This window comes from Oncorhynchus masou, chromosome 23 (assembly GCF_036934945.1).
Source record: "Oncorhynchus masou masou isolate Uvic2021 chromosome 23, UVic_Omas_1.1, whole genome shotgun sequence".
NCBI lineage: Eukaryota > Metazoa > Chordata > Actinopteri > Salmoniformes > Salmonidae > Oncorhynchus > Oncorhynchus masou.
In genome coordinates this window covers 20,824,485-20,836,721 of record NC_088234.1, presented here as the reverse complement: position 1 = coordinate 20,836,721, position 12,237 = coordinate 20,824,485, and the positions used below count along the sequence as shown (strand labels likewise).

General features: G+C 43.7%; 2 protein-coding genes and 1 pseudogene across 2 annotated transcripts; 1 reads left to right on the top strand and 2 right to left on the bottom strand.

Moving 5' to 3' along the window:
- The first annotated feature begins 1,122 nt into the window (after positions 1-1,122).
- On the top strand, positions 1,123-2,592 carry LOC135510079 (UDP-glucuronosyltransferase 2B31-like; annotated as a pseudogene).
- A 132-nt stretch (positions 2,593-2,724) lies between these two features.
- On the bottom strand, positions 2,725-7,682 carry LOC135509940 (placenta-specific gene 8 protein-like). Its single transcript, XM_064930762.1, has 4 exons — positions 7,637-7,682; positions 7,030-7,199; positions 4,867-5,051; positions 2,725-3,824 (listed from the first exon to the last, which is right to left on the bottom strand). The coding sequence occupies exons 2-4, from the start codon at positions 7,157-7,159 to the stop codon at positions 3,597-3,599; spliced, it is 543 nt and encodes a 180-aa protein (XP_064786834.1). The 5' UTR covers positions 7,160-7,199; positions 7,637-7,682; the 3' UTR covers positions 2,725-3,596.
- Positions 7,683-8,108: 426 nt separating this feature from the next.
- LOC135509941 (cornifelin homolog B-like) lies at positions 8,109-11,899 on the bottom strand. The gene is made up of 3 exons (XM_064930763.1): positions 11,794-11,899; positions 11,185-11,339; positions 8,109-8,768 (listed from the first exon to the last, which is right to left on the bottom strand). The coding sequence occupies exons 1-3, from the start codon at positions 11,897-11,899 to the stop codon at positions 8,646-8,648; spliced, it is 384 nt and encodes a 127-aa protein (XP_064786835.1). The 3' UTR covers positions 8,109-8,645.
- Positions 11,900-12,237: the final 338 nt, after the last annotated feature.

Below are 12,237 nucleotides of genomic sequence, written 5' to 3'. Positions count from 1 at the left end.
ACCGGTGTCAAGAACTGCAACACTGCTGGGTTTTTCACCCTCAACAGTTTCCCGTGTGTATCAAGAATGGTCCACCACCCAAAGGACATCCAACCAACTTGACACAACTGTGGGAAGCATTGGAGTCAACATGGGCCAGCATCCCTGTGGAACGCTGTAGACACCTTGTAGAGTCCATGCCCCAACGAATTGAGGCTGTTCTGAGGGCAAAATGGGGTGCAATCTAATATTAGGAAGGTGTTCCTAATGTTTTGTACACTCAGTGTATCAAACCATCTGTACCTCTGTCAATGCAAATAGAGTGCTGCAACACTACCCTTGCACTCTGCAAAGAACAGAGCGTGTGTATGTGTGGAGATTGGGAACTCAGATTGATATATATATATTCATTGTTCTACATGTAAACTTTGCAAGTCTATATTTATATTCCATGTCATGGATCAGGATCCATAAAGCCTTTCACTACTTAATATTCCAGTCCCCTGCCTCCGGCTCCAGCAGACCAAGCAGACCGATATGATACAAAGCCCCCTCTGTAGAGCATATTGCCTTAACTGTGTTGTTACCAGGGCAGTGTTATTAAGGTTCATTAAACTGAAGTTCACTATGGACTTTAGTGAAGTTGGGCTATAATGGTATTTCAGTAGCCTGCTTTCTGAGTTGTATTAAATAATGCAACACTTTGTTTGTTGATGCATTACCACACTTTAATAAGTATTGTAGAGTCTCGTCTAAAGTACTAGCTCGCATTAGCTCACATGGAGCAGGTAGCCTAGTGGTTAGAGCAAAAGGTTGCTGGATCGAATCCCCGAGCTGACAAGGTAAAAATCTGTCGTTCTGCCCCTGAACAAGGCAGTTAACCCACTGTTCACCTTTAGGCCTTCATTGTAAATAACTGACTTGCCTAGTTAAATAAGGGTTAAATAAAATAAAAAACACAAAACATGAGTCACACCAGAGCTGGCTCTGTTTTACACACGTTCCTTATTTGTTGTGTTGGATTTCACCTCCGTAATCAATTCCATATCTGTTGTATGAATTCTCCACAGACAGCTATGATGATATGAAGAGTGACATCTCCTTTCTTGGCTGCCCTCTACTTCCTGCTTCTATCGACCGGCAATGGTTGCCATTGTAGCGCCTGCAGTAGGAAGATCCTGGTGGTCCCGGTGGATGGCAGCCACTGGGTCAACGCTTCCCCCCCGAGATCACGACCTCACCGTACTGCGCTCTGCCAAGAGCTGGCACATCTCCCAGAAGTTCCCTCTCTACAGCTCCATCACCTCATGCTGGAGATCGAGGTGGACAAGAACTTCCACGACAAGATGCTGCAAACGATTCTGGGAATCCAGACCCTGCCTCCCTTCCTGCGGTCCTTCCTCCATCTGTACGAGATCACATCCATGCAGCCGACAGGCCACAAGATCTGCGTCAGAGCGGACGTTCTGGCGCAGATGATCCAGCATTCATGGTGATCCAGCGTTCATGGCTCGGCTCTGGGATGCTCAGATTGACCTGGTGCTGACCCCCTGCTCTGCCCACAGGGATCCTCCTGGCCAACTACCTCCGTCTGCTTCTGGTCTTCAACCTGCCCTGGATCAACACGGGAGAGGATCACTTCGCCTTTGCCCCCTCGCCACTGTCCTACGTCCCAGTGTCGGGCAAAGAGCTCTCTGACCACATGGACTTCCTCTAGAGAACCAGAAATGTGTTGCATTATGTCTATAGTGTGGTGGCGCAATATTTCTTTATTAACCATCGGTATGCCAACCTGCTCAAATGTCACTTCCCCTCTGCTGCTGACTTGCTCTCCATGCAGCGTTCAGCAGCCGTGTGGCTGATGTGGGTGGGCTTTGTCTTTGAGTTCCTGTGGCCCACCATGCCTAACGTGGTCTATATGGGGGGCTTCTAGTGTCGTACGGCCAGGCCGCTCCCTGCTGACATGGAGGCCATCATGCAGAGCACGGGGTGGTGGTCATGTCTCTGGAAATGCTGGTGTCCGCTCTGCCTAAGGAGGTGGTGGCCCAAGCCTTTGCCCTGCTGCCTTACACGGTGTTGTGGAGGTTCCAGGGAGAAAGACCCTCTTCCCTGGGGAACAACACCCTGCTGCTACACTGGCTCCCCCAGAGCAACATCCTGGGCCAACCCAAAACTTGCGTCGTGGCTCACGGAGGCACCAATGACCTGGAAAAGGCCATCTACAACGGCGTCCCTGTGCTGGGCCTGCCGCTCCTCTTTGACAAGTTTGGCAATGTCTGGAGGCTGCCACTCTCACCACAGTGGACTTTCTGGAGGTCCTAAGGGATGTCCTGGAGAATCCCTCCTACTGCCACAGAATGCAGAAGATCTTTGGCCTGTACCGCAACATGCCCTTGTCCCCTCTCGCCAGGGCCACCTTCTGGTTTGATTACGTGATGAGGAACGTCGTCCCACCTGCACACCGAAGCCACCAGCATGTCCTGGTACTCCAACCACAGCTTGGATGTGGCGACGCTGCTCCTGGCCCTCAGCGGGGCCTCTCTCTGGGCCTCAGTTTCTGTCTACAGCAGACTGTGCTGCAAGAGCTCCAGGAGAAAGACCAAGCTGGAGTGAGCTTGTTAACTGACAGTTTCTTGATGCGTAATATATTGCCAAATTGTTTATATTGTAACATTTTCATAAGCAGACTGGAAAATCCTTGTTTTCAATAAATGTTTATTGAGTTTAACTGAGAATATACACGTTTCAGGCAAGCAACATTACACATTAACATTATCTTTGTATAGATGATGTTTTCATTTTTAAATGCAGTAGGACCATACTGTAACATATACAACATTACATCCATGACATTAGAGATGGACTCCACTCTTCCCTAAAGTACAGTAATGTCCTTTACTGTTTTGGAAAGTCAGAGGGAGCGAGGGAGGGAGGTCACAGCAGTATAAAAATAAACATTTAATGATGAACATGAGTCACTGTGACTGTTAGCACAGTCCTATCAGAGAGGGCTACAGCCTTCCCCTCTCTCTTTCTCTTACTCTCCCTCTCCCTCCCTCTCTCACTCCCTCTCTCTCTCACTCCCTCCCTCTCTCTCCCTCTGATACTGGCCTTATCCACAGACATTAATAACTGTCTGGCTCTCAAGGTAACAGAAGGCTTACTTACGTCACATTGTGTGAATCGATGTGCCCTTGAGCAAGGCACTTAATCCTAAATGCTCCAGGGTCGCCGTTGATAATGGCAGACCCTGGCCGTGACCCCACTCTCAAAGGGTGTCTCAGGGGGAGTTGGGATATGCAAAAAAGACATTTCCAATTCACACATGCATACAATACACACTTGCACATATGAAATAGGACAAATATAGGCACCCACCAAATGTTCATTATTATATAACAATCTGCAGTGGGTGATTGACATAGTTAAAAGAGTAGATACTTACATTTCACAGCTATCCTTATTTACAGTAAATGCTGGAATTGTGCAAGATTTTACATGAATTCCAATGCCTCAAGTCTTATACATTGTGCATCACCTCCATTACATCACCTCTATGAAATCACCACCAGAGGGCGTGGCTAACCCAGTGTGGTTTCTGTGTCTTGGGTCAAAGGTTACATTAATCTAGTGCTCAAGATGGCCTGAGGGGCAGAGGTGATCATAGGCTGAGATGTGATGACCCCAGGCTGGGAGGCCATCAACATGGGCTGACCGGGCAGCATGGTGGGCTGGGCGTTGATGACGGTGAAGGTCTGTCTGCGTCTCTTGATCTCTCTGGCCATCTGGCACCAGGAGCAGATGTTGCAGAAGGTGGAGTTCACACAGTCTGCCTTCATGTCACCCTGAACACACATATAGACAGGGTTATGATCCCAAAATTCCCTGTTTTTCTAGAAATCCCAGTTTGGATGATTCTTGGATTTCTTGCTTATTCCTGCCTGATTCTGGCAATGTTCCACCCAGGATTTTGTTTTTACTTGCAATGAGGTATCAGCAGAGGTTTCAAACCTGGGATACTGTATGATTACACTGACTACCGGGCTGTTGCATTAACTGGACAGAAGCTCTCAGGAGGCTGAAGAAATTTGGCTTGGCACTTAAAACCCTCACAAACTTTTACAGATGCACAATTGAGAGCATCCTGTCAGGCTATATCACTGCCTGGTACGGAAACTGCACCACCCGCAACCGCAGGGCTCTCCAGAGGGTGGTGCGGTCTGTCCAACGCATCACCGGGGGAAAACTACCTGCCCTCCAGGACACCTACAGTACCCGATGTCACAGGAAGGCCAAAAAGATCATCAACGACAACAACCACCCGAGCCACTGCCTGTTCACCCCGCTATCATTCAGAAGACACGGTCAGAACAGCTGCATCAAAGCGGGGACCGAGAGACTGAAAAACAGCTTCTATCTCAAGGTCAGATTGTTAAAAAGCCATGACTAGCACATTATAGGTGACTGCCCTATATAAATAGACCTGAAATCACTGGCCACTTTAATAATGTTTATATATCTAGCGTTACTCATCTCATATGTATATACTGTATTCTATCCTATTCGTCTGTATCTTACTCTATGCCGCTCCAACATTGCTAGCCCAAATATTTATATATTGTTAGTTCCATTCCTTTACTTTAGATCTGTGTGTATTGTTCGATTTTACTTGTTAGATATTACTGCACTTTTGGAGCCAGAAACACAAGCATTTCGCTACACCCGCAATAACATCTGCTAAACATGTGTATGTGACCAATAACATGTTTTTTGATTTGCTGTGTTGTGTGTACTGCCTCACGTTTACACAGTCTGTAGGCCTACCCTAACAATCTTCCTTGTCTAGTTTCTTTATTCAGGCATTCAGATTGACATTCATTTACCCACCTGAATGCCATAGCGGGTACGTACAGCCACCCTCATGGACATGGACACAGGAGGAATGCAGGTTGGCACCCCTACCAGCTGGGTGGAGGACCATAAGCCGTCCAGCATGGGGAGACAGAAACACTCTCCGAACTCTGAGGTGGTGGTGCAGGCGAAACAGGGGAAGCACCAGAAGGCAAAACAGCCTGATTATAGGGTCACAAAGCGCAGGTCAGGGAAGAGATCTGTTAACACTGATTACGACACTTATCTCACTCACTTTGATTAGTGGCTAGTAACGCTGTCAGTCAGGTCCATATGTATTTGGACAGTGACACAATTTGCATAATTCTGGCACTGCACGCCACCACAATGGATTTGAAAGGAAACAATCAATATCTGTTTTAAGTGTAGACTTTCATCTTTAATTGAATGGTTTTGTCAAAAAAAAATTATGAACCGTGTAGGAATTATAACAATTTTTATACATAGCCCCACAATTTTAGGGGCTCAAAAGTAATTGGACAAACTAACATAATCATAAATTAAATTGTGTGTTTTAAGACTTGGTTGGAAATCCTTTGCAGTCAATGACTGCCTGAAGTCTGTAAGCGACAGACATCACTTGATGCTGTTTCTTCCCTGGCGATGCTCTGCCAGGCCTTCACTGCCGCTGTCTGTTCCTGCTTGTTACATTGTTATTGGGGCATTTTGCCTTCAGCAAATGAAATGCATGCTTAATTGGATTCAGGTCAGGTGATTGACTTGGTCATCTCAGAACATTCCACTTCTTTGCCTTAAAAAAGTATTGCGTTACTTTCACATTATGCTTTGGGTCATTGTCCATCTGTACAGTGAATTGTCGTCCAATGAGTTTTGAAGCATTTGGCTGAATCTGAGCAGATAATATAACCCTAACCACTTCAGAATTCATCCTGATGCTTTTGTCAGCAGTCACATCATCAATAAATAAAAGGGAACCATTGGCAGCCATACATGGCAACGCCATAACACCACCTCCTCCATGCTTCACAGATGAGGTGGTATGCTTTGGATCATGAGCAGTTCCTTCACTTCTCCATAACTCTTCTCTCTTCCCATCATTCTGGCACAAGTTGATCTTTGTCTCATCTGTCCATAGGATGTTGTTCCAGAACTATACAGGCTTTTTTAGATGTTTGTTGACAAACTCTAATCTGGCCTTCCTGTTTTTGATGCTTACCAATTGTTTACATCTTGTAGTAAACTCTCTATTTACTAGCTTTCTCTTAATTGTTGACTTTGACACAGATACGCCTACCTACTGAAGGGTGTTCTGGATCTGGCCAACTGAAGGGGTTTCTCTTCACCAGGGAAAGAATTATTCTGTCATCCACCACAGTTGTTTCCCGTTGTCTTCCGGGTCTTTTTGGTGTTTCTGAGCTCACCAGTGTGTTCTTTCTTTTTAAGAATGTACCAAATGGTTGATTTGGCCACACCTAATGTTTTTGCTATCTCTATGATGGGTTTGTTTTGCTTTTCAGCCTAATGATGGCTTGCATCACTGGCAGTGACAGCTCTTTGGACTTCATATTGAGGGTTAACAGCAACAGATTCCAAATGCAAATGCCACACAACTCTATACCTTTTATCTGCTTACGTGTAAATGAACTAATGAGGGAATAACACACACCTGGCCATGGAACAGCTAAGCAGCCAATTGTGCAATTACTTTTGGTCCATTAATAAAAAAGGGGGAGGCACAAATAAAAAGTGCTGTAATTACAAAATCACCTGATTTGGATGTAAATGCATACCTCAAATTAAAGCTGAAAATATGCACTTTCAGCTCATATTCATTATTTAATTTGAACTCCAATATGCTGTGGTAGACAGCTAAAGTAATAATAACTTGGACTATGTCCAAATATTTATGGACCTGACTGTATGGGCTATAATACACCATTGATGTCTCAAACTATTCCAAGCACAGCGTAAGTCAAAACGGAACAATATAATGTATCACATATGTGCTTTTTATAAAACAATGTTTTAATAAGTTATTCCGAAATACAATGTAAATGTGAATGAATAGTGAACAATGTAAATTAATAGTGAACTCTGAATTCAACATTTTTGCAGAGAAATGTGAATGATTCGCTGAACACTGGATAAATGGACAAACAAATAGACAGACAGACTCACAGACTTGAAAGTCGTCAAAGCAGTCACAAATGCCAGTGCTCCACTGGTTAGAGTGGACAGCTATGAAAGTTGGTGTCTGGGGCTGAGGAGGCTGAGAATGTTGGTTGTTGATTATCACACTCGTTGCCATGGTGACTGGCTGGCTGGCCACTCGACTAAAGACAAAGAACCTGAACAAAAAGCAACAACAAACATCAATGCATTGTTACTTTTTCCTGCCCCCCCCAACGCCAACTTGCTGAAATCAAATATGAAATACCCCCCCCCCCCCCACACACACATCTTTCACCTGGCTTCGAAATGCGCTTTAATAGCTTTGCACTTCCTTCTATTCTAAGTGGCTAATTCACGTCTTACAAGTGGAGCCCCTTCAGTCATCACTTAACAACCAATAGGCTACTGTGTGCACTCTGGTACTGTTTATTTTCAAACTGTAGTCTATAGAGTTTTCACCATTAATCTGATGTTAGAACGTATAAGTCTATGTAGTCGATGTATAAGTCTCCCCATCAAATACAAATCATTGCAGCCTATAATTCTAGTAGTGGGGTATGTTCAATCTAAGTCCTGTTTTATTGAATTATGACTCTTAATAAAATATACTCACCTGAAATGGACAGCTCTGCTTGGCTGTATCCAGGTTTGTGATAGGTATCTCCGGACCAGAGGTGGCATTAAAAGTCATATCATTCAGGAACTAAATTATAGAACAGTCACTATTTGCATGTGTGTGGTTTGCATAAGATTCAACACCTTCACTAAAGATCAGTGACATACAATATCCTCTGTATTAACGTCACAGAGACAGGACAGGCACTCATCTTTTAATAATTTATTCACCATTAATTAAGATACATTTATACTGCAAACATGAAAAATATATCTGAATGTATGTTTTGTTGTTTGGAAATGTGTCACACCTATTTCTCTCATATGTTTCTACAATACATTTGGACATGTTTTGTACATTTCGTATAGTGGTAGATAAAAAGGTCCAGTTTTCAAAAGGGTTTTGGAAATGTATTTATACACACATATTCATTCATCTTTCACACACCCCAAAAAATCAAAAGGGCCTTTACAGATACAGAGTAAACTATTTCAGCTGTCAGCAGGGTGGAAGTGAACGTGAACAACCTAAGAACAGGACACTATTGCAGACCTGCTTGAAACTGAATGGAGAACAGTTTTGGGTGGCTCACAGTACAGGTGTACACGTGTGTGACGTTCAATGGTGATGAGTTTGGTGACAGTGATCGGTGATAGAAGAGTCAACAGAGGATAGAAAGCACAGGAGATTGGTGGCCCTTTAATTGTGGAGGACGGGCCCGTAGTAATGCCTGGAGCGTAATTAATGGGATGGTATTAAATACACCATTTGCTCCATTCCGGACTTTATTATGAGCCGTCCTCGAATCAGCAGCTTCCTGTAGTAGAAAGTGAAGGCTTGGTATTGTTACTATTCCATTAACACGAGTCTAATGATGATGATGTTGATTATTATTAGTCTAATGACTATGATGAAGGTGGAGGAGGAAGAGGATGAAGCGGAGGGATATATGATGATGATGGTGCATGATGACGAAGAAGAGGATGAGGAAGAACGAGGTCTGTCCTTATCTTACATGTGGGTTGATGAGAGTGACTGGTTGGAGGCGGGTCTTCATCTCTCTTGACATTTGACACCAGGTGCAGGGCCCGCAGAAGAAGGAATAGACACAGTCATTACACATGGTGCCCTTTTAGGGGGGAGACAGAGATACATCACATTACACCGGATCTAGGATTAGTTAACATTGACTATGTTAATCAATTAATCAATTAGCGGAGATAGACTGTCTGATCGGAGTTCAGCACTGTGCCATCTTCAGAACATTATGCATTAATCCCTGAGTAGCCTGGTCCCCGATCACTTTGTTCTATCATTACAACTCATTGATTGGCATGACTAGGATTGGCAAGGAGAGGAATGTTAACACAGACAGACTGGTACACAGGCAACTCCCTCAGTATGCAGGTATTGAAACAGAGTTTGAGTACTCAAAAAAAAATGTGGCAATGGTCTGGGCCACAGGTACTCCTGAAACTTAGGTCATTAGAACTGGTTAGGAGAGTTCTGAGATCAGATTAGAAGGTGAGGTGAACATTGTTACTTATATTTCTTCTTTATTTTAAGGTATTTTTCTTAAAACTGCATTGTTAGTTAAGGGCTTGTAAGTAAGCGTTTCAATGTAAGGTCTACACCTTTTGTATTCGCCGCATGTGACAAATAGAATTTGATTTGATTTGATCATGAATTACTGGAGAGATGGAGGGACTGATAGTTGTACACTATTTTGAGATATAACACATTCACATGTACAGTTAAAGAAACTGGACGATACACATCATTTGTATGGACATTGTATTCATATGCATTATATTCACAAAATGTTTAAATAACACAACATCTTCAACAATAATTATGGCCTAGAACTATAAAGCCCAGAGTTTTTCCTGGTCAGATCATGCCAAGCCTTATGACTCGTGTTCTTCTATACATCCCATGTACATACTACCTCAATTGGCCCGACCAACCAGTGCTCCGGCACATTGGCTAACCGGGCTATCTGCATTGTGTCCCACCACCCACCACCCGCCAACCCCTCTTTTAAACTACCGCTACTCTCAGTTCATCATATATGCATAGTCACTTTAACCATATCTACATGTACATACTACTTCAATCAGCCCGATTAACCGGTGCCTGTATGCCTCACTACTGTTATAGCCTCGTTACCTGAGGCGTGGACTCGAGTCACATGACTTGGACTTGAGTCAGACTCGAGTCACAAATATGATGACTTGCAACTCGACTTTGACTTTAACACCAATGGACTTGAGCCTTATGACTCGACCTGACTTGATACCCTCTCCAAGCCCAAATATTAAAAATGATGCTAATTTGAAAAAGTGTGCAGCGCATCAACTCTTCATTTAACGGATTACAGTTTGAATCGGACAGCAGCCAATCAAGTTGTGCCAGCTGAGAAAAAGTTGTGCGTGGCATCGCAGAGGAACGTCGGCGGGTGAATTCAGATGGAGCCCTTGGAAAGATGATACCCAAAATTATTATTTTCAGATAGAAAGAGGAAGCTGTATCAACAAAAAACAGTATGCAACTTGCAAAACATGCAGGAAGAAAATTACAGACGGAGGCGCAACAATTTCCAACTTTGTTCGACATTTGAAGCTGCACAAAGAACGGTAAGTCGTGGCTAATATAGCCGACAGCTATATATTTTATTACTTTACTAGTGTATCATGTAGGCTAACCTAACGTTAAATCAATGAGCTTCCACACAGTCAGTTAGTGCGGGAACGTGATCATTGCATCCAAGATTGAGCTACAACTGGCTAGGCAGTTGGTAGCCTAGATCCTGCCTGATGTTACTGCTGTTCCTAAAACCACTGACATATGTTAGCCTACTGTAACCACACAGAGAGAGAGAGGGAGCGAGAGGGAGAGAGTGAAAGTGTATGTGTGTGTGTGTTAAGGTTGGGCGATTGTGTACAAGTCTACTGCGCCCCATAGCGATCCTTGATAGTCGATAACTATTGTTGGGGGGGGGGGGTCTTTCTCGTGTCTACCCAAGTATTTCCATGGAAATATAACGTTTATTGCGAAAGGTAATAAATATATACATATTTTTAAAAGCATTTATGATTTGCGTATTGGTATTACATTTGGTGAAGAGCACATTATGACTTGTTTAAGACTCGAAACTTCAGGTTTAGGACTTGAGACTTGACTTGAGACTTTATTCGGACTTCCCTGTCGTGACTTGAGACTTGACTTGAGACTTGAGTGCTAAGACTTAAGACTTACTTGTGACTTGTAAAACAATGACTTGGTCCCACCTCTGCTCACTACTGTTATTTTTCACTCTCTTTTTACTGTTGTTTTTATTACTTTACTTACCTATTGTTCACCTAATACCTTTTTTGCACGGTTGGTTAGAGCCTGTAATTAAGCATTTCACTGTAAGGTCTACACCTGTTGTATTCGGCGCACGTGAGAAATGATGCTTTGATTTGATTTGTGCTAACAGTAAACAATGAGAAAACCAAACGTCATGACTCTAGACAAGGTCATGGCGTTCTGTGTGTCCTTACCTCAATGCCGTAGCGCTGGCGGATCCCCACCCTCAGGGACATGGTGGCGGGGGGGATAAGGCCGAAGCCGTCTAGCAGGGGCAGACATAGGCACTCCCCAGCCTCCCTCGCCGTTATACAGGCAAAGCAGGGGAAGCACCAGAAAGCTAAGCAACCTATAAAGGGAGATATAGTACAAGAAATGACAGTGATTTACCCATGAGATATTTTGTTATTGACATTTATTTATTCAGGCAAGTCAGTTAATTAAGGACAAATTCTTATTTACAATGACTACCCCGGCCAACACTGGGCCAATTGTGCACCACCTTATGGGACTCCCAATCACAGCCGGATGTGATGCAGCCTGGATTCAAACCAGGTACTGCAGTGACACCTCTTGCATTGAGATGCAGTATCTTAGACCGCAGTGTCTTAGACCTGCGGTGTCTTAGACCGCTGCGCCACCCAGGAGCTCAAACTCTAAACGAATGTGTTATGTTGTTGATTGAAACAAGTTTGCCCCCCCATTGAATGGAGTTGAGCGGTAACAGAGGCCTTGTTTAAAGACGATCAATATATGTACACACACAAACATGCTCGTACGCACACACAAACACACACACTTACACGAAGACATATCCTTGGTGCAGTCACAGATTTCGGAGCTCCATTGGTTTGAGGTAATGGCCTGAACAAAGGGCTTGGGCTGCTGGATGACCATCGTGTTTGCCATGGTGGCGTCTTCTGTGAGGATTTAAAAAAAGAAGAAGAATTATATATGTATATATATATTTTTACAGAAGTCACACCACCAGCAAATTAATATAGGGCGATGTTTCATGCTTCATAATAATGGCACCAGAACTAGTTCTCAAGATAGTTTGTGAAATTCTTCAAAATGAGTTGAAGTTATTCAAAATGCTGTATGCTGTACAGAGAAGCCTAGTGTTTAGAGCTTCGTTGTCCCCAGGCTTTACAACTGCTCATTTGAACATGAGCTAGAAGGAGTCATAGTCCAACTCAAACTGTAAATTCAACCTGGACTCAGGGGTAGACGTAATAGAGTAAAAC

What these genes read in the sequence shown, in the direction of transcription:
- LOC135509940 (XM_064930762.1), bottom strand. Translation starts at nt 7,159, where the DNA reads ATGGCAACGAGTGTGATAATCAACAACCAACATTCTCAGCCTCCTCAG. An exon ending in CTTTGACGACTTTCAAGTCT is followed by an intron (nt 5,052 to 7,029) that starts GTGAGTCTGTCT and finishes CCCTATAATCAG; the next exon opens with GCTGTTTTGCCTTCTGGTGC. An exon ending in GTACCCGCTATGGCATTCAG is followed by an intron (nt 3,825 to 4,866) that starts GTGGGTAAATGA and finishes ATGTGTGTTCAG; the next exon opens with GGTGACATGAAGGCAGACTG.
- LOC135509941 (XM_064930763.1), bottom strand. Translation starts at nt 11,899, where the DNA reads ATGGCAAACACGATGGTCATCCAGCAGCCCAAGCCCTTTGTTCAGGCC. An exon ending in CACCAAGGATATGTCTTCGT is followed by an intron (nt 11,340 to 11,793) that starts GTAAGTGTGTGT and finishes CTCCCTTTATAG; the next exon opens with GTTGCTTAGCTTTCTGGTGC. An exon ending in GCCAGCGCTACGGCATTGAG is followed by an intron (nt 8,769 to 11,184) that starts GTAAGGACACAC and finishes CCCCCCTAAAAG; the next exon opens with GGCACCATGTGTAATGACTG.